Genomic DNA, 22,552 nt, shown 5'->3' on the forward strand with positions numbered 1-22,552 from the left:
CCCACTTCTGCCCCCATCAAACAGAACTCCTCTGGCCACCTCTGCCCCCAACAAACTGATCTCCTCTGCCCCAACAAACTGATGGTCATCTCCTCCTTAAATGCTAACTTATGATGAGGGAGAGCGCGGTTCTGGCACTGGTGGGCTCCTGCTGCGCTCCTTCCCCCCTCCCAGACCCTTCTTGAATTTCCCACGCCTGCTCGTGTCACATCCGGTTCAGCATCACAGCTAGCAGCTCGCGTCTCAAATCTGCTTCCCCACACCTCCGTTCTTGCATTAAGAAGCCAACTTTTGATAGTGATGAAGTGATTTTTTTCCCTTGTGGTCCAGCCTCCGTTCTCGCTCTTGCCCTTCTTTCATCTTCAAAGAAAGGGGCTAGCAAAAAAGAGAGGGGGGTCGCGGATAGCGTCGACAAACCGAGGCGCAGTAAATATGCTAAAAGACGCCGAGCTGATTTCATCTTTTCCTTTATTTTGATACCGAAGTCTGCGTGAAAGAACCGAGACGGGGGTCTGAAAAAGAAAGAGAACGAGAAAGATAAAAGAGAGGCGGACCATCGTGGCCAAAGCCAACCTGCATGTGATAGCCCCGGATCAGGTGGCGGACGGCGGCGGAAGATGCAGCCTGCAAGCAAGCTCCTGAGTCTCACCCTCCTCGTTCTGATGGGCACTGAACTCACCCAAGTAGGTTTATAAACGCCATTTTCTTCCCCAGCCAAGCACCGCAAGCCTAATTAGTCTGATATGCGCGGAAGAAGCAGCGCTGCCACTGCAAATCCCATATTGTAATAGGGTAGATTATGCTTTTAAGCCAGCTGTAGTAATGTGCTTAAGCCTGTTTCAGAGGAATAATCACTGCAGGGGGTACCACCTCCTCTTAGACCACATAGATAGATAGAAGGTTTCGGCTGAACTTTGCAACTGAAGACTAACAATACAGAATGAATATAATAACAGATCAACAGCTTTGCCATCAGATAGTAATGCCATCGAAAACACATTCATAATTCATCACTGATCTCCATTAAGCACCACTGTTTCACAATTGTGGCTTGAGAGACAGCAAAGCTATGGGTGCCCTATCAGAAATGCAGATATGAATAGCTTTGATCTTTCTCAAGCCATAATTGTGAAACAGTGGAATAGTGGTGCTTAGTGGAGAGAAGTGCAGGTTGGTAAAGTATGTTTTCTGGGGAATAATCATCTTCCTGGCTAGGAGCAGTAAATCTTGACTGGCCATGCATAGTGCCTTTGGGTCTGCACTTCTGTGGAGGACAGTAATCACTTCACTTCTTGAGAAACTACTCCTTCAGCAACTTGTTCACTGGGTTAATTTCATTAGAAAAGGATTTATATATATATATATACATATATATATATATATATATATACATATATATATATATATATATATATATACATATATATATATATATATATATATATATATATATATATATATAAGAGTACTCAAAACATGTTTGAAATTAGCTGCAACAAAGATGACCATGTTCTGCTTCTTTTCTTTCCACATTAAAAGAAAAGATTAAGTATGATTCTCTTTTGTTATTTCAAATGAAAATAGGCATCGGACAACTGCTGATAATTCCGCATAAGAGTATGGGGCCAAAAATCAAGATTCTTAGCAGCCGTATCCTGTGCCTCTTTGCAGATCTGAGCTCATGATCTTTCTCAAGCCATAATTGAAACTGTTGGTGCTAAATGGAGAGCAGTGCATGTTGGAAAAGAGCTATTTTCTCCACCCATATTGAAAAGTGTGGGCAATAATCAGCTCCCTGGCTTAGAGCTGTGAATCTTGACTGGCCTTTTGGTCTGCACTTCTGCTATACTTCTGTGGACAGTAGTGGACTCGGCTGCATTCACTTCACGTCTTGAGAAACTACTCCTTCAGGAACTCCTTCAGGGCAACCAAAATATATATCATATTATAAACGGATTGGGGATTGAGGGATTATATATCTGTATACATACACACACACACACACACACACATATATATATATATATATATATATATATATATATATATATATATATATAATATAATATGTATTATATACATAATCTAATTATATTATATATAATTTCAGTACTCAAACCACTTCTCAAATTAGCCATACCAAAAAATGACTATATTCTGTATATTCTGCTTCTTTTCTTTCCACATTAAAAGGAAAAGATAATATTATTCTCTTTTATTGTTACACAAGAAAAAAGCCATTGAACAACTGCAGGGTAATTCAGCATATGAATCAATAGTCAAGTCAATAATCAAAGTTCTTATCAGCCGTATCCTGTGCCACTTTGAAATGCTACACTGAAATGTCACTTGAAGTTTCTGTACCATACAAAAGAATAGGTTCTTCTGAAATGTCGTACATTTCTTTTTGTGGAAACTTTCTTTTCTGCAGCTCAAAAGTATGTTTCAACACCTCTGGTGTGGGGAACATCTTCAACGTGTTAATTGATGCAATGAATAATGTTGGTTTATAGTGAGAAAATACCTCCTGATTTAGGTTGAAATTCTTAGTGAGAGAAGAAAAAGTTGTCTTGAGGGACGATTTTAACAGTGAAAAGTAAAAAGTGCTATCTGTACAATTGGCTGATATATATAAAACTATAGTGTGTTTAATGAACTTAGATTAGTTTAGTCAAAGATAAAACAGACAAACAAGGTCAGAAACTGATAGAATGGGAAATAGGTGGCATTCGAAGTCTTTTTATGATGAAGTTTTTAAACACATGAATATGAAGAGGATGTGAGTCTAGAATATGACATTGTATTTGAATATAAATACACTCTGTCTTTCATTTCTGCTTTGGTTACATGAATGAAATGCTTATTTTCCTCCAGTGTTGAGGCAAGCTATGTGAGAAGCCAGGCTGCAAACAAGGAATATTTGATTATTAAGCAAATACCAAAACATAACTCATTGTTTCTTTAAGCATTTTAAATGATTCTGATATTTGTTCATTATTGAGTAGCCAGTTTAGGCATCTGGAAGATACTGAAATCTAGGCAGATATGGTAAAATAAGCCAAGTGGATGTTAAGACAATTAGACATCTGTCCATGTAACACCATAAATCAGCGAGTGAAAACTGCTTATGAAAGGAAAGTAGGCTGAGAGCTGAAGATAACTGTGCTTAGGCACATGTATATGAATGTTTTTGAAATTAGCAGATGTCAACCTCTGAAAGTTTCTGGGTGTTATGTGAAAATCCAGGTTACAAATGATGCTCAAACAAACACTGTCATGAGCAGCACAGAAGGTCAGTAGCCAGGAGGATAAAGAAACCTGCACTGCCCCCTGTTGGCTAATGCAAGTGTTGTCACCCTGAGGAATGATCATTTAGCAACAAATGTGAAAATGGTATTTTAGTATCAGCATTTTTCATCATCCAAAAAAAAAAAAGAAAAAAAAAATTCCCGAAGAAAACGAAAAATGGCCAATCATTACTCCAGGCCTCCTTTCTTTCCATTGACTGTAATGTTTAAGCTCTTCATAAAATAGTTATCACTCTTATTTTATCATTTCCTTATCTTGAATAATAAAGCATAACAAAAACAGTCATATAAGAACAGGTATGGCTGCACTGGTAAAGGTAATGCCATTATATGCATCCATTGATTCAAATGTACGTCATTTTTGCATAAATAAAATATTTTACACCAACACAGTTATTGGCAGGTCTAAGTGAGCTGACAGAGAAACTTGATGGACTGTGTTTTGTTCATGTGGAAATTATGCCCACATTTAAAATAAGTAAATTCAGTGCGTTCCGTTTTTTTGCGGATATTTACGCTTTCTGCGTATCTAAAATCCTTTGAAACAATCCTTTTTTCACGTACGCTTGCATGTTTCTAATCCTGCCCCCAAACGCCTGACCTTACAGCACAAATGACCCCCGCGGTTGGTGTTCAGTATTGCGATATTATTCACTCCGTTTGGAAATCGTGAGTCAAACGAGTCGGAAAAAAACCGGCAGGAGCGGAGCATTTCATGAATATTTAATGAAGTGGGCGTGTCCCGTGGGCCAATGAGGCGCCTTGCCGAGTCTCCGCGGTTTGCATTACTCGAATGCAGGCGTAGAGACCTGACGGCGCTCGCCAGCTCTTCCTCGTCCTCCTCATCCTCACCTCGGCGCTGTGTTAGAGAACAGAGACAGAGAGGAGAGTCATCATGTCCCGCACGAGCGCGTGTGAGCGGGTCTCCCCGCCGCGAGGCCACTCTTCCTCCGGCCAGCCCGGCCGTCTGAACCCCTCTTCCCCGCTGGCGCGCGCACAATGAAGGATTTAGAGGAGCGGACGCGAGCGCAGAGATGTCGGTGCCTTTGCTGAAGATTGGAGTCGTGCTCAGCACCATGGCCATGATCACCAACTGGATGTCGCAGACGCTGCCCTCTTTGGTCGGGCTCAACACCACGAAGCTCGCGGCGGCTCCTCCAGGAGTCCCGGACAGGAGCACGGGAGTGAGTGAGAGAGAGAGAGAGAGAGAGAGAGAGAGAGAGAGATAGATGCACTGAGACTATAGAACCTAAAATGAATGCAGAATGCTTATTACAGAAGCAAACTGATTGGTGAAGTTCCTAAATGGCTTATTAGGCAATTATTATTACCAATATTAATAATAGTATATAAATACAGTAGTGGAGGTTCTTATTATTAATATTATATAAATAGATGGTTGTTAAGGTTCTTAAATGCCTTATTAGGCTGTTATTTTTAACTTCATAATTATTTTTGTAGAAGCAGAGTGATAAGGTTCTCAAATGCCCTGTTAGGATATTATTTTTACTACCATTATTAATATTATATAAATAGAGTGGTTGGTGAGGTTGTTAAATGTTTTATCAGGCTACTATTTTTATCTTTATTATAATTTTTGTAGAAGCAGAGTGATTTGTGAGGTTCTTGAATTACTCATTAAGCTATTATTATTATTATTATTATTATATTGTATTCTGTTGAATCACTTGTGTTTCAATATTTTAATCTAAAATTAGTCTGTTATTATAATGATCAGGCTCGTGATAATGATACACTTTTATAAGTAATAATAGTCTTAGTGTTAGTAAAGTGGCCTATTTCATCATTTTTTTTAAAATATCTGTAATGCTGGCAGGAAGAGGGTCTTAATATATCATGAATATCATGGTGAGATTTTCATCTATGCCTGTTCTTGTAGACAAGCTGCAACACCATTTAGAGAAGGTGTCAAATTTCCAAGCATCTTTTAATTATAATCACATAAGGCATTAACATGGCTAGAAATGCAGCCTCAAGCGACCTAATACATTAATCTTAATAATCTTTTTCCTTCTACAACGCTAAACGTGGAACCGCTGTCAAACAGAATTATGTGATCCTGCACAGACATATTTTTGCAACTTGTGAAAGCAATAATTAGCTATTTTTGTCTTCTTTCTTCATCAAATGTGAAATTCCTGCAGTGCTCTTAACTCTAATCATGAGAGCTGATCTAACCTGAGAGAAAATATTTACCTGATTGGATTTCCCACTGCAAACAGTGCCACACAGCAGAAAAAGAATATGTTTCAGCAAACAGATAACTGCTTGGAGCGCATTAACAGAACCGCTGTTCTCTGCTCATCAATCAATGCTTTTCCTTTCCTTCTTGAAAAGCTCCATTTCTGAAAGCAACTGTAACAATATGTGAGTGTGAGTGAAAATGGGAGGGGTCCTTTTAAAGATCTGCCTGAGCAACCTGTCTAAAGTGTTCTCCTCTGTGTCTGAAATGCTTTGCCCTGCATAGTCATTTATTTGAATAGCTGCAGATTGTACAATACCACATTTCAAACCTTCTAAACCTTCTTAGATACGAGATTATGGTTCAGTGGATAATCCCAACATACAGTACCACAACTGCAGTCGATTTACAAAGACGTGCCTTCAATTTGGTAAAATCTCCTCTCTGGAATTAGAATATGGAGAATCCATCTGAGTATTGGAGATTAGATTGAGACATAGGGGAAGGTTTCTACATTCCACAAATCCAGATGTCTCTCTCACATTAAGCTCTGTGATCATAGTTATACAAAATCCCCTTTTGAGGGAAAAAAAAAAACAACAACACACGACTGCAGTTCAATATGACATGTGGAAGGTCCTAGAATTTACCTGGGAGCTATGTACAAGTGAGAGCCCTTTATTTGGACATGCAGGTCCTGAGGCTGGAAGATCCAGCAGATCTTTGAACTTGTGTGGATGTACCATCAACTGCATAGGGCTCAAATCCAGCAGGATGAAATAAGTGAAACGTCTTGCTGTGCTTAAGGAGTGGAAGGAACCAAAGAACTGAAAAACATGAGAATTAAGAGCAATGCCATAAAAGGACCACTTTTGGTTCCCTAAAGAACATTGACTGGCCTTAGTTGACTTTTAAGCCCTGATATGGCCAGGGCCCACCAATGGACCCAACGTTTCATTACACAGTTCTAGAACCTAAGAATGGCTCAGTTGGTTTGCACTGCATCCCTGTAGTTGCTGAATAATAAGCCTTAGTATGTAATAAGTCTGGAATTTTAAGGGGTTTTAAAGAACTATGCTTTGAAAGGTTCACCCCTCAAAAAATGATTCTTAAAGGGTTCTTTACTAAAGGCAATGATAGTATATAGACTCATGACAACTCAAGGAACCAGTGGTTCTCAAACCAGTCCTCAGGGCCACTGAGATGGTTCACATTTTTGCTCTAACCTTATGGACAGTGAGTTAAGTTGAAACAAAAATGCAGACCAAGGGACCCCAAGAACCTGTTTGAAAACCACTGCTTTAAACAACCTTTCAAAAAGACTTCCGTACAGCACCAAAAAGAGTACTGTTATTATTACAGGGAACAACGTTTTTTCATACTGTATAGAATCCTTTTGCTATTGTTCTTTAGGAAACCAGAGTGGTTCATCTATGCCATTACACCAAAGAACACTTTCTGGCACCTTTATTTTTAAGAGTGAAGTTGTGTGGACTCAGTGTATATTTTTTATTCTAACTCCCAGCAGAACTGTTCCAGGTAATCAAGGGTTGAAGAATGCTCATTTTCTGGGTCAGGTATTTGGGACTGTGGATTGAATTGTAATGTGGAACAGCCAGAGATGCTAACAATTGGGTTGGGATCCTCTAGTGTGACCTGTCTCTTTAGGCTCTCTCTCTCCCTGACCTCGTTTGTCTGTGTGTGACGCGCTTTGGCCAGGTGCTGCCTGCGAACCCAGAGGAGTCCTGGCAGGTGTACAGCTCGGCACAGGACAGCGAGGGCCGCTGCGTGTGCACTGTGGTGGCTCCACAGCAGACCATGTGCTCACGGGATGCCAGGACCAAACAGCTACGACAGCTTCTGGAAAAAGTAACCTTTACTTTCACAAACAGGGCAAATTCACACAGTCACTAATATTCACTGCAATTTCCAACAAGATTATCCATCTATCTATCTATCTATCTATCTATCTATCTATCTATCTATGTCTGTCTGTCTACTATTTTTAGACACAAAACATCTCATGGATTGGTCTTGTAACTCAGTCAGTCAGTCATGTTTAGCAGGCTGAAGATTTTCCACAAGGGGGCATAGTTAACACTACCATAGCATTTGGTGCTTCACATCAATGACACTGTGTGCTTTTTAACACATATGAACACAAGGCAGTGACAGATTTTTTTACTTAAAGATATGTTCACGTTAACCAGCAGAAGTTGAATTACTACTATATTAATTAATACTATATTATTATATAGTGTTATATGGTATATATATTACTATGTTATTACTATATTAATTTCACCATACTTCAGATGTAATCACATAATGTCATGTTTAATTACAAAGTGAGTTACCCAATAAATGTCATTTATCTATGACTTACATTCTGTGTTTATTGGAAGTTTATAACATGCTCTTGGCACCATTGGTAAACCTCACTGTAAGGGGTAAAATAGCAATAGTACAAAACGTGTATTACTAATTAACGCAACATTATTTAGATTTTGCAAAACTTGCTAGCCAGAAGCTCATGGTCCGTGCTGTGGCTCCGCCCCTCCAGGTGCAGAACATGACCCAGTCCATCCAGACGTTGGACCAGAGGACACAGAAAGACCTGCAGTACGTCCAGCGGATGGAGGTGCAGCTACGCGGCCTGGAGACCAAATTCAAACAGGTGGAGGAGAGCCACAAGCAGAACATTGCCAAGCAATACAAGGTACGGGCAAATGATGTGTTCATCCAATCATTCTGCCTTGTTGGTTCCATTTTTAGTCCAGTTGCTTTCTTCATTTATAACAACATGCAGAATTCCCTTTTAGAAAGTCCTGAGTTTATTTACTTTACTGCTTGCCATTTTAAAATGTGCCTTTTTGATTTCATGTGTTTGGTTATATAGTTTATTACAGAAACAACTGAGACAGGGACAGAAAATGTTTAGTTTTACTAGTCTCCTAAGGAGAGTGTAGAGTGTAGCCTTTAGCATTTAATCTGCATGAAAGTCCTATTGGTTTGAATTCACATATCAGCAAAAGTCATCCTCTGCATGATGCTTAAGGGAATAATCCAGCATTTTTCAATTTATCTTAAACTGTTACAACTTATTTCCAATAGAAGCCAATGGGAAGGCACTGAAGCAAATGTCCGTTGGCTTCTGCTCATGCGTTTTGAGTTGATGGGATGGGAGATTAGGTGGAAAAACACTGGAGTATTCCTTTAAACCCCAACCTTTACTGTTAAGTCCATTACTGCATGTTCAGGCATGTACAAACATGGGCTTTCAGCCACATGATGAATTCATAAAGAGCTGTGTTGATAGGAGCAAAGCATGGAGGAGATAGGTCTGTTGGCAGTTTGTATGGGAGCAGTTTGGAATTTCAAGAAGTCCTCTGTGTCGTTGGGGCTTTACAGCGGTGCATTATGAATTCTAAATGAGGCTGTAATGCCCATATAGAAGTAATATATTCATAAGCTTCATTGGATATAAATGTTTGAATTCATATAGTTCTTACGATTATTTGCACAAACGCAAAGAATCTTAACTGTACGTGTCCTTGCATGTTGCATCCTTCACCCACTTCTGTGTGAAACGTAATGTGTCATTCTATGCCTTAACCTGCATTTGGGAACAGTATATGTGTATAAGTAATTCAGACAGGCTAGTGAGTTAGCTATTCAACAGTATCTCATCTTCTTGCTTGCAGGGCTAACATTATGAATTATATCAAAGCTGCAGAGACTGAAGAGCAAGTTCAAATCCCATTGTAATCCCGAGCTGGTCTACTGAACATTTTGGCACCATTTAGTTTACTTTTGAACCGATAAGCACCTTTAAGGCTCCATGTTCCGCTCTCTCTTTCTGTGCATGCCACTGTAGAAGCATTCCATGAGAAGACATTTATTTATGTTATGGTGATATCTCTTCCATGTCTTTCCTCATTCAAGCTTGTTTAATGCACATTTTGTTACCAAGGGGGAAAAAAAGTAACAAGTAAACAATGTTGTATGTGACGCAAAGCATGTACTCACTTAAAAGACGTTGCATTTTAAACATTGAAAAATAAAAGAGTTTTCCCAATTGTTCTTCGTGTACTGAGGACTTGTTTATCATGTTTATGATATGTCGTATGCTACATATATGCGTTAGGCACATATTACACTCATGCTAGGGTAGCCAGAGAGGGCATGGTAGGGTCAGACAGGTGTTTGGACAAAAACCGATTGCACGCATGCCTACTGAACCAAGCCTATTTTAACCTTACAGGCCATAAAAGCGAAAATGGAGGAACTTAGGCCAATGATACCAGTGTTGGAGGAATACAAGGCCGATGCAAAATTGGTATTGCAGTTTAAAGAGGAGGTGAAGAATTTGACGTCAGTGCTAAGCGAGCTGCAGGAGGAGCTGGGAGCCTTTGACTACGAGGAGCTCCACAACAGGGTGTCAAATCTTGAGGAGAGGCTCCGTGCATGCATGCAAAAATTAGGTAGGCGGAGTTTGAGCACTAACACCACCACCCTCTCTGTCTCTGAGAGTGTGGCTCACAATTAGTCAGATATATTCACACCAGTAGATATTATTGAGCTTTTTAACTCACACATTTAGCCCACAGCATGCAAGTACATGACTAAGCCATAGCACATGTTAAGCTGGGTAATGGAGGCTTTATGATAAAGGTAAGTTCACTTCCTTTTCAACAGATCAACACAGAAAATGAGAGTTGTCAAGAATAGATAGCTGACATACACTGAATGCAGTAACATGGCAGTGTGAAAGGTCTTATCTTTTAAGAGTTCAACACAGAAAGCCAGAATCATGATGAATACATGGCAGACAAATTGTGTTCAGTAACACAATACGATGAAAGATGTTTCTTTTTAACAAATCAACACAGAAAACAAAAGCTATCATGAATAAATAGTGAACACAAGTTGTTTGCAATAACATTGTACTATGAAAGGGTTTTTTTTTAAACAGATCGACACAAAAAGCAAGAGTAATCATGGATAAATAAATAATTTAATAACATGACACATTAAAAATGCTTTTTAACAACACAAAAAATGAATAAGTAAATGAAGATTGAATAAATAAATAAACAATGAATAAATAAATAATAAATTAACAACAAAGATCATGAATAAATAGCTAACATACCTTGATGCAATAACTTGATTGTATAATCAGCCGTCATACATTGTATGTAATAGCATCTATGAAAGACATTACTTTTTAACAAAACAGAAAACAAGATTTCATTTTCAACACAAATAGTAATGTGAGTGGTTGGTAACATTTTACTTGAACACTGGTACAAAAGAATGACATAATGATGTCATAAACATGTCATGACAGATGACATATGTCATAACAGATTTTGTTCAGACTATAACCGTTATAACAGGCAATAAAACATTACCAGTAATTGTCATTATAAATGCCATAATGTTTGATGTCTTGACAGCTTATGTCACATGTTAATTTTTTCCAAGCATGCTGCAGTTAGTCATCGTGACATCAAGCATCTGTCATGACAATTAACGGTAATGGTAACATGACACCGTTAGACTACTGGACATAATATGTCATGATAAGACTTAACATGTTTATGGCATTGCTGCATGTTGCTGTTATGTATGGCGATTAAGTTAAGTATTACAGAATGGTCCTAATTTTAACCAAGCAACATGGACAATGAGTTATCAAGCGCTATTGCTGTTGATGGCAAAATGCTCTTGATTGCTTGTGGCATAATAACAAGCACAATACGACTTGTATGCAGTACCACGACTGAAATCAACATAAACAAGAGTATGAATAAGCAGCAAACACAAACCGTAACATGGGGCTGTGAAAGGTTTCACTTTTCACTGGTAGATGTTCTACCTTGGGTATGATAAGGAATTTCACAGAGGTGTAGAGGCATTTAAAAGTTGATTGAAGTATACAGAAGGCTGAATTTCACACACACAAAAAAATGTTTTTGCTGATGCATGAATGCCACCGTCATCCTCAATTTCAAGCAGGCTTCGCCTAGACCATGAGTGGTGGAGCTGTCTTTGACACCCAGGCAGAATTGATAGCGCTAAAGTGACATGCCTTGCTCCACCATAATGAATAAATCAAGGTCTGTGGAGACATGACATTAATGCGGGGGGGTGAGACAGAGATAAATCAGATTATCTTTGGTGTCAAAGGCAGTGCACTGAGACGCCGACTTCGTCTTTGTTCTGATTTTACATGAGCTGCTCCATGAATACAAAAAAGCAAATTTCCACAAAAACGCTGCAAAACATATAAACTGAAGACTCAAAGACAACCCATACTGTGTGCACTCTTAAAAATAAAGCTGCTGAGAAGGGTTCTTTGTAGCAAGGCTATAGAAGAACCACTTTAGGTTCCCTGAAGAGCCTTTAAGAACCATTTTTGCAAATGAGACACATAAGTGTGAAGAAACTTCATATAATGTAAAGGTTCTACAGCAGTTAGGGGCTCTATTGCAGTTAAGCGTTCCATAACAGTTAAAGGTTCTATTGCAATTTAGGGTAGTAAAGGTTTTTTCTAGAACCAATTTGGAACCTTTATTTTTAAGAGTGTAAGGAGGTGGCTGGTGATACATTTGGGTTGTTTCTCTTAACTGGAACAACAGATTTATCTCCTGCACAGGGTGTAATTTTGGCCTATTTTACATTAGTTTAGAGGAGGCACCATGCTGGGATTTGGCTGTCAACAGCACACACTAAAGTGAGCTACAGGCTTATGTCTCCTTCTGGGCCAAAACTACGTACACTGGTAAAGACAATTATCTAAAAATAGAGGCAGGATTTGAGAACAGAAAGATTATTCCTCTTGGTACAGTAATCTGCCTGTATGAACTGCTCACAATACATTATGCAAGAAAAAGGTTAACCATGGCCTGATCCATTCAGATTTTTTAAACCAAAGCCCATAGTATGGCCTAAAGGCATAAACTTCACCTCATGACCTGTAAACATGAAATCAAATACATACATGCATACACGAAAATGCAAGATCAATCTACAAACGCGGTGCCGCTCATGCAATGTTGCATTTTGACCTTTGGTGAAAGTATATATATATGGATGCTGTCTAAATTTCAGCAGAAGATAACGTAAAACTACTCATTCTGGACCATTTCATTTGGTCATTTCATCATTACTTTTTCACACAGTGTAAAGGGGAGCTGACATTTTCAGTGGAGATGCAAGGATTTCCTAACAGCATTGAAATCATCACTTTGAATTTAAGATGAATATGGGTCTAATTTCTAACACAATAGTTATAAATGCTAAGGTAGGTGCATATAGAAAATATTGCAAATGAAAGGATGATATTGTGATTTTCTGTCAATCCAGGGACACAGAGAGCCTGTTTACATCTTGCATTAACATGCATATTTGGTGATCAGATCACGTTTATATTTCACTTGACCACATGAAAATCCAGGTGTAAACATCTCCAGGACACATTGTGATCAGATTACGTTCAAATCACTCAAGCGTAAATGGAATACATTTTCGTTATTCATATGAAATTACGTGACCGGAAATGTGTCTGGTGAGCACTGACTAGAAGGCGAGAGGATATAGTGTGGAAAAAAAATGAAGGATATATGAGGCTATAGTTTTCCCTGAGTGTGGAGTGCATGAAGAGCCTTTACACTGATGAAAGCGTTCAAGCCAAGCTTGTCCACTTGTGTTGTACATGTTGATGTGCTTTTTACATGGGAAAAGTACAATCGGATCTCATTTGGTCAACTGTGGATACATTGGAATACAGCCAAAGTTTATCCAGATATGAACCAGACACAAAACACATGCTAATGCAAGGTGTAAACAGGCTCCTAGATTAGGTTTCCCAGACATATTCTTTGAGTAACTTATGTTTTAATTGAAAACAGTGAGTAAAGACACATAAAGGACATATTCAGAGAAAAAATGACTTTAACAATCTGATCAACAATAGTATATATTTACTAATCTTTTGATTTAACATTTATACCAGGGGTGCACAGCCCTGGTCCTGGACCTACAACATACAACACACCTGGCGCTGATATTCAGATGCTCCTGAAGGCCTTCATCACCCGGGTCATGTGTGTTAGATTAGTGTTGGAACTAAACTCTACTGGATGGTAGATCTTCAAGACCAGGTTTAGGCTTCTCTGGTCTATACAGTGCCACTTAAATTGACAAGATGGAATTCAGTAGAGTATTTTAATGCATTTGAAGACTGAAATTATAGCTATGGGGCATAAATAAAACTGGTATTTTGAATACTTCATAAACTACATTAGATCCTGGCATTTAGCAACCAATTTACATTTGAAAGTGTGTTATGACACTAATAAACCACTCTCTCTGTGTTATTATACTGTACAAAAGAGAAAAATGTGTTTATCTGGACAGTAAGCTTTTATACTTATTATTTTATTTATTTGCTAATATTAGAATAAATGCAAATAATGTTATATCTTATTTATAATATTTTATATATTCCATCCATTATATTATACTACTGTTTTCTAGTAATATGTAATATTTGTTTAATGCCCTCTAGTAAACTAGAATAATATAAAATTCTTTTAGGAATCCTATTGAAATTCCTGTGGCATTAGTATTGTCAGTCAATCAATAAAATATTTACTTGTTCATTATTTATAAAACATTCCTATTTATGTAGAAATAGCTTTTACAGTCATGTTTAAATATTACATTCACTCCTCCAGAAAAGCCATAATGTACACACAGTGTACTCATATGAACTGTGCAGGAGTAAATTAAACCAGTGATTTTACTGGTCAGTGTTATTCAAGCAAGAGAAGGACATGACCTCAATCTTGCTTACAGTATGTTGCAGTATAATTGCATCAACAGGCTCACCGATTAAGTGCCATGTCCTTAGACTTCAGCGGCTTGTATCTTGCGGACTGTATTCAGCTGGACCTTCTCAGAATACTATAGCAGAAAAAAAGCTGTGATGATGACGATACTCTGTTGTTCTGTGTAGTCCCATTAGCTAACATTTGCACATCCGATCGCTTCCAGTGATTACCCATCTGTGCAGAGACGATTAATCTAACGGTTATTTATTGAATATTAATTTCCACGGAGGACTGTTTGAAAGTGGGTTATGTTTGCAGCAGTAAGCCCAGAATGGAGAATGGGGAGGAATAAATCACAGCTTGTCCGATCCCATAGAGATTACGGAATTACACAGGTCAATATTAGCAGATTGCTGCTGCTGCTTTGTAGAAGTCAGACAGGCACTCTGTGCTACAGCTATGCACTGGTTGTGTTATTCTATACTATGTTATACTGAGCTATAATATGATATAATTCTATATGATATAATGCTAAACTTGATATTATATTGTGCTACATGACAATTTTTGTAGTATAGTGTATGATAATATTGTTGTTATTGTAACAAAACCTCACAGTGTATAAAATGGTGATAAAATGAAATGTTGAAACATGTAAGATTACAAGGTCTTGACATGACACTGAGGATAACTAGAGGGTATATACATACAATGGGGAGACACATGAGTTTTCGTCTTCATTTAGACCTGGAAATAATTAGAACATTTAGAATTTTGACAAAAATAAAGAAAAGTAAAATGAAGAAGAAATATTCAAGATTCTGCATCATTTCTAGGTCACTATTCAAATTTATGCAAATTTGTTACATTGACCATGTTAAGGCCTTTTGTAGTCCTACCTCTTCTATTGAAGCTCATGTTCAGACGACTCATGGGTGGATTTGATCTGCTCATCAGAGGCTTTTGCACAAACTTATAGAGTCCATGCCAGCTTGAGTGCACACTGTCATTAACGCAATAGGAGGACATACTGTACCTAGCACTAAGAAATTCTGAAAATCTCAGTAATATTTTAAAGATTTTACATTTCACTCCAACTGCTATGCTGATAATATAATTTCTAGCCAATATAATAGTATATACATTACATTACATATACATTACGTGCTATTCCATTGGCTATAATAAAACAGTGTAATGTACTACATTACAGGGCTACATGTCATTCAGCAGTATAAGGCATACCATATTCCAGTGCTTTGTCAGTTTACAGTATTACAGAGAGTCGATATAGTGTACCTCATTCAGTGATTACAAACTTGAAACAACAGTACAATGTAACATTTCAAAATATAGCCAAGCCGGTGAAATGTAAAACAGTTCATTGATCTGAACCGGTGGCCATCCGGGTTTATTTAAGCAAAGCAATGAGGTGCAGTTTCACTGCTGAGTACAAAAATATTTCAGGGAGAAACAGCAGAGGAGCTAAAAATGGAGGTTTTGGTAAGAGGATGCAGTAGCCAGTGCTCCAATGCCAGGAGAGAAAAAGAGAGAGAGAGAGAGAGAGAGAGAGAGAGAGAGACAATGACAAGTGGAGTTTATTTTCAGCTGAGGAAAGATGGATGGAAACCATAAGTCATAGACATGAATGAAGTAGTGAGATAAAGAGTCGGATCCTGACACTAGCCCGGGGTGTTCATTTACCTGTGTGTGTGTGTGTGTGTGTGTGTGTGTGTGTGTGTGCGTTTGTCTGTGTGTGTGTGTGTGTGTGTGTGTGTGTGTGTGTGTTTGTCTGTGTGTGTGTGTGTGTGCGTGTGTGTGTTAGAGAGGCAGAGAGAGCGAGGGAGGCCATCCATATTCCATATTCCACACTCTGACAACACTGCTAACGTCCACACAAGTCGTGCCTGACAGCTTCTGTCTAGCACCGTGTCAAAACAGAAAGTATGAGCCGTTTGCTGATGTCTCGAAACTTCTGCCTCAGTGCTTCACATACTCGAGTCTGATAGAAGCATAGCTTGCAGTTAATGAGGATTTCATGCACCAGATGTTGCGTTCAGGTTTGAGGGAATATGAAGATAAACCATTCCATATCATATGAGGATCTCATATAAAACTGGATTAAGGTTGGATAATGTATATTTAGAGAAGTGATTATTGCAGAATTATAGCAATAAACAATATAGTCATAATCCAAATTCAGTTACGATGTACCACACATGTAGAGCCTTACCCTACTCTACCTTACATGTTCCTGATAGTATTAGTAGCCATGTAATTACCAACAGGGCTAGCCTCTAATAATACTTGATTGATTTATAGTGATGACCATATTCTGCACAGACAGCCTGTAACACTGTTAACTTCCAGTGGTTCTCCACATTCATTTGGTTCGAAGCCAGAATATTGCCAAACTGTGCATTGGTACCATAGATCTTATGTATGAGTTTATTTTATTTGCATGTACCCCAGCATTCTTTACCAGACTGAACATCTACATTATAATCTTTCCAACTACAGTTCAAAGTATGCAAGTGGGTAGTTAATTGTTTGGTGATGTTCTGTTTTAGCCTGTGATTTAGTCCATTCTTTTCTATTGTATGTATTTTTTAACTAACCGTCGTTAGCAAATGAATAAGAACTCAAGAACAATTTGCACTTATTTAAATTATTGCAATATTCAATATTATTAATTATTGGCCCAAGACTGTTCTGTATTATATGTCTTCTGAGCCCCCTCTGGTCTGTTCAGTATGTTACATGCAGGGCTCAATTTGAGGGAGGGGAGAATTTGAGTCTAAAATAAGACCGAAACACACACAAATACACACACACACACACATTTTCTAAGCCACTTATTCTTCTGGGTCGTGGGGGAGCTGGAGCCTATCCCAGCAACCAGTGGGCGGAAGGCAAGACCAAAATAAATAAATAAAATGATTAATTAGTTAAAACATCCTCCTGTCACGCAGTCATCATGCCCCCTTTGAATTAACTACTGTAATATACGCTGCTATAATGATGATATAATCATTATGTGACATAATGCATCTACATTCTTAAAAAGAAATGCGCCAATAAGGGTTCCTTGTGGCGATGCCTTAGAAGAACCACATTTGGTTCCTTAAAGAAACTTTCAGTTGATTTTTATAAATTAGATATTTGAGGGACTTTTTTACAGCTTAAAAAAGTCTTCTGCATCCCAATAGGATGTTGTGTTTCCTAACCTGTCTTTATGCCTCCAACAGGCTGTTTTTGTTACTGTGCTTTTAAGACTGGCATGTGTAAATTACCTCTGTTCTGATTAAGTGACCTGCATTGCGCCTCATTCAAAAAGAAGTTAAGGCTGAAACACTCCTTATAACTTCAGTGTGAATGGGCGGGGCTAAGCTGCAGTACACTAAATATGTAGTATATATAAATATAAATATATATAAATATATAACTATATAACTATAAAACAGTGCATCCAAATCCATATCCATTAAGGAATCTTTGTTTTTGAGAGTGTATATATGTACATGCCACACAATCATTGGGTCAAACTAGGTAAGGATTGGGCAAAAGCACTTTCACAAAGGTAAAATTTGAAGTCTGTTTGTAGCACAATTTTTACTTTGTCCTATATAAATGGTTCACTGAACTCATCATTCCACCATTCATTGATTTTTTTTAACAGTTCGACCACTGGTTATGTCATACATGTGCGCACTTCCAGAGACAAGTTCTTCAAATGTGTAGCATTCTTGGCAAAAATAAAACTGATTCTGCTTCTGATTCTTCTATAATCCTCATTAATTCTGCTGTTATCATTTACAGCCTGTGGGAAACTGACAGGAATAAGCGAGCCTGTCACTATTAAGACGTCCGGATCGAGATACGGATCATGGATGACTGATCCCCTCGCCCCTGATGGTGATACAAGGGTAAGTTAATTAATTAAAAGCACTCTGCATTAACATCTCCTTTGTTTTGCAGAAACCAAACAAACAATGCTTTCACATGGACAGTGGAAGTGGAAGATGAATTGCATTCACTTTGAGTGCTGTGCCCTTGACTTTTGTCATGACGCTGCATTTTTATGGTGCTAAATACACTTTTCTGTGCCATATCAGCACTCTTGTTTGTCCCCACAGTATATTTGCTTGAAAATAGTCCAAGACTGAAGCAAATTAAATTAGCAATGCACATTCAGATGCAAATGCAAGGTGTAAATCTCGCTAGATACCATTAGCTTGGCAGCAGAGTCATTCTAAATAACAAGTAAACGAACACCTGTGTCACTGCTTCAAATGCAGTGCAACTTTATGCTAGTTTATGGATTTTATTATTATTATATCTCATTAAATAGTCTTTCCAAAGTTATATTGGTCTGGTCAGTCTAGTATTCTTTCTCTTTCTACAAGCTCTTAGGTCTTTTTCCAATTTGTCAAACACGGTCCACACATCCATCTTTGTTAAATGCCAGTAGGGGGGATTGCCAAATAATCCATGGTCCTGTCGTATATTAATGGACCACTTCAAAGAGAATAGTTTGAGGTGAGCCTGTAGCTTTTTAGCTCCTCTGAGGGAAAAACCAATAGAAACGATACAGAGATTTATCCACCCTTCAGATCTATGCCCCTTTTGAATTATTAATGAAGGGTGAGGATGTTGCCCTTGAGATTATCTTTTGAAATATAAGCCACAAACCTTTAGAAAGGGATTAGTAATAGCCAAAATAGGTCCGTCTTAATCCAGGGCTAATTACAATGCTAGCATGCTAATTGAGAGTGGGCTGATTAGCTGACCATTTTTGAGTCCACAGTTCATCTGTTCAGTCAACTAACTGCCACAAATGAGTCTGAGAAACTCCCTGTAATTGCCTTAGTTCCACTGTAAGATTTTAGCGTGTTTTGCATCATTAGCTTCACAAGGCTAATGTTTTTGATAGGGCTGCCATTTGGGAACTGCTTGTGGAGTAAATACAGTGTAAATGAGCACAAAATTTAAAGTAAAGAAAGTAATATGGTGTTCATTTTGAGAAAGCATAAATAAATAAACATAAATTAACCTTTCATGCTCTGGACTGCATCCTGTATCCCAACGTTAGTGGTTTTTAATTTCTCAAAAAAAATAATGGCTGATTGAAAATTGTTTGGACGTGTAGAAGTATCCCAAGTACTGAAGTTTCTGTGAAAACAAATGGTGGCTCTACAGTTCAAAGACATATACGTATATTGTCGATGCTGGGTCAAAATCTCTAATTTTCTAAATGATGACTTCTTAGGAGCAGGAATAAAATTCTTCACTTCAGTGTACAGTACTATGAAAAGTCACAAACCACACTTCATTTATTTAATTTACAGTCAAAACAGCCATTATGTACAATTTATTCATTCATCAAGAAATATGTCTGAGGATACTAGATATAAAATTGATCTCCTCAGACATATCTAAAAGAATTCTGAAATAATTAACTTGAATAAGGAAGAGGAAGTCAAAGGAAAAAGTTAAAAAATGAGTTTTCAAAACTAGAATTCAAAAAGTTGTTAAAACGAAGGTTGTTCTGTTCTCAGAACAATGGACTGGCCACCCCAGAGTCCAACATCACTGAATGTGTTTGAGATTACTTTGTTTATGAGAAGCAGAAAGTGCAGCCAACTTCTAAGACTGAACTCTTGAGGTGTGGAAAAATATCCCTGCTGATTTCTATGAAAAACTGAAAGCAAATCTTCTGAAAAGAATGAAAGCTGAGGGTGGACACACTAAATACTGGAAAATATACATTGTATTTGGTTGTCAAGCCTTCTGTTAAATATGTTTTCTGCTTTTTCCTTTGAAAAACAAATGGATTTCTGACTTTTGCAAAGTACTGTAGGTGTAAAGCACTTTGAGCTGCCACCAGAATAAACCTATACAAATTGTATGAATAAGTTAAAATTATTATTATTATATTATTATTATTATTATTATTAATAATAATAATAATAATAATAATGTGATAAGATCTTTTTCCAAGTAATGTTCGACCATTTTTGTTTGTCCATTCATCATGCAATTCTGACATATTGTAAAGGGTAGCTAGCATTTTTAAATGCTGCATGATCAGAGTTATGAGGTCCTGAAATGACAGAGATGATTTGATCATATGATGTTTCAGTTATTCAGTTATGATAGATTGTGAATATCTTGTAGTGTGTTCTGGCTTGAAAATGTTGCTCTGTCGTGTGATGCATTTCACACTGATCTGATCTTCATGCTGTTTCTCCACCATCAGGTTTACTACATGGACGGTTACCACAACAACCGTTTTGTCCGTGAGTACCAGTCCATGGTGGACTTCATGAACTCGGATAACTTCACCTCTCATCGCCTCCCTCACCCTTGGTCTGGCACCGGCCAGGTGGTCTACAACGGCTCCATTTACTTCAACAAATTCCAGAGTCACACAATCATTAAGTTTGACTTCAAAACGTCCACCATCAGTAAGTCCAGCCAGCTGGACTACGCTGGCTTCAACAACCGCTACCACTACTCGTGGGGTGGCCATTCCGACATTGACCTGATGGTGGACGAGGGTGGGCTTTGGGCAGTGTATGCCACCAATCAGAACGCGGGGAACATCGTCATCAGCAAGCTCAACCCAATGACGTTGCAGGTCGTCAAGAGCTGGACCACCAACCACCCGAAAAGGAGCGCCGGGGAGGCTTTCATGATCTGTGGAACTCTCTATGTTACCAACGGCTACTCTGGAGGAACGAAGGTCTACTACGCCTTCCACACCAACTCCTCCACTTACGAATACATTGACATCCCATTCCAGAACAAGTATTCCCACATCTCTATGCTGGACTACAACCCCAAGGACAGAGCACTGTATGCTTGGAACAATGGGCACCAGGTGCTGTACAATGTGACCCTGTTCCACCTTATCCGCTCTGAGTAGCCGTAGATCTCGACGCAGTGACCTTCTCTGTCGGCGTGAGATGTAGATCTGATGGAGTACTGAAGAGTAGAGTAATACCAGTGATTGTTCAATAAAAGAAGACGTCAAAATATATTCAAAGTAATATTAGGCAACATTATAAACAGCTGCCAAACGGTTATGCCTTTCGTTTTCTTTTTTAAAGGTTTGGACACTGAGTTCATTCTTGCTTTAGATGATTGTGTTCTCAATTTTGTATCACAGAATACTTGTACAGCTTTGTCTATGAATATGAATATGAATATGAATTAAAACATCCTGTAGGCCAAAAGAGAGAGAGAGATTATGATGCAGAAAGGAAGACATTACTGTTTATTTACACAATCATATCCTTTGTATCAAGAGCAATCAAAAAACCTTTCAACACCAACTAAAGAAATGAAGGCACTGACTGTTGGAGGCACCCTGTTAAAGTGAAAAAAAAAATAATAATGTCATTGTGATTGTATGTAGCGTTTTGGATTTTCTCAAAAAGTTTGCATGGACATTTTTTAGCACTAAGATCCACATGGATGTATGTATTTCGCAGTAATATGACACGTTATGTGAAAAGGAGAGTAGATTAGCACTGGGTTTGTTACATTATTTGCTATGTTTTCTTTACGTCTCTTTCTTTGGTTCACATTATCCGTGCATCTTCTTAATTTTTTCGTGTTTATAAAATGAAGTTCTTAATTGGTAGCTTGGATTGTAACACACACAAAAAAAGAATATATCAAAAGAGAATCTATCCAAACCATATCTCTATGTCAGCAAAAGAAATATTACAATAGAATGTATCAAAAATGTATTTATAAGATAGCAATGTATACTTTGGTTGTATTTCAAAAATTGACTTCACAAGTCAGCTGTCTTCGTAGTTTAGAAGAGATTGATGGTGGCATCCAAAACTGTTGCGCTTGCATATGTGTTGTACCTGCAATGTGATTCATATCAATAAAACCAGTCTTTATTTTACACCTACTTTGTCATGGTTAAGCGAAGAAATGACAAATGCACACAAAAGTAATCCAGAGCTGTTATCAGCAACATGTTTCTAGAACAGCAGATGTAAATCCAATCAAAATAGGCTTTGAAAAAAATATAATCTTCTCTCTTTTCTGAGAATCCAAACCTTTATCAAGATAACCTGACTCCAAAGTGAACCTTGTCAGCCCCTGAAGCCCAGGGGACGCAGGGATCAGGACGGATAGTCTGATGGAAAAATGAAACGCGTCCCAGGGTGGATGTC

General features: G+C 38.1%; 1 protein-coding gene across 2 annotated transcripts; it reads left to right on the plus strand.

Moving 5' to 3' along the window:
• The first annotated feature begins 207 nt into the window (after window positions 1-207).
• Window positions 208-22,278, plus strand: olfm1a (olfactomedin 1a). 2 transcript variants are annotated; one of them, XM_036598434.1, is made up of 6 exons: window positions 208-683; window positions 7,231-7,380; window positions 8,075-8,230; window positions 9,776-9,995; window positions 18,174-18,280; window positions 20,614-22,278. In XM_036598434.1, exons 1-6 carry the CDS (start codon window positions 618-620, stop codon window positions 21,280-21,282), a joined length of 1,368 nt encoding a protein of 455 aa, XP_036454327.1. In that variant the 5' UTR covers window positions 208-617; the 3' UTR covers window positions 21,283-22,278. The 2 variants fall into 2 exon arrangements, with proteins under 2 accessions (XP_036454327.1, XP_036454326.1); XM_036598433.1 differs by lacking the exon at window positions 208-683 and adding an exon at window positions 4,038-4,492.
• The last annotated feature ends 274 nt before the right edge of the window (window positions 22,279-22,552 follow it).

This window comes from Colossoma macropomum, unplaced genomic scaffold (assembly GCF_904425465.1).
Source record: "Colossoma macropomum unplaced genomic scaffold, Colossoma_macropomum, whole genome shotgun sequence".
NCBI lineage: Eukaryota > Metazoa > Chordata > Actinopteri > Characiformes > Serrasalmidae > Colossoma > Colossoma macropomum.

Bases quoted from the DNA above. Each gene is read 5' to 3' on its own strand.
- olfm1a (XM_036598433.1), top strand. From the start codon at position 4,343: ATGTCGGTGCCTTTGCTGAAGATTGGAGTCGTGCTCAGCACCATGGCC. The intron at 8,231-9,775 runs GTACGGGCAAAT...TTAACCTTACAG, and splicing joins ACATTGCCAAGCAATACAAG to GCCATAAAAGCGAAAATGGA. The intron at 18,281-20,613 runs GTAAGTTAATTA...CTCCACCATCAG, and splicing joins CCCCTGATGGTGATACAAGG to GTTTACTACATGGACGGTTA.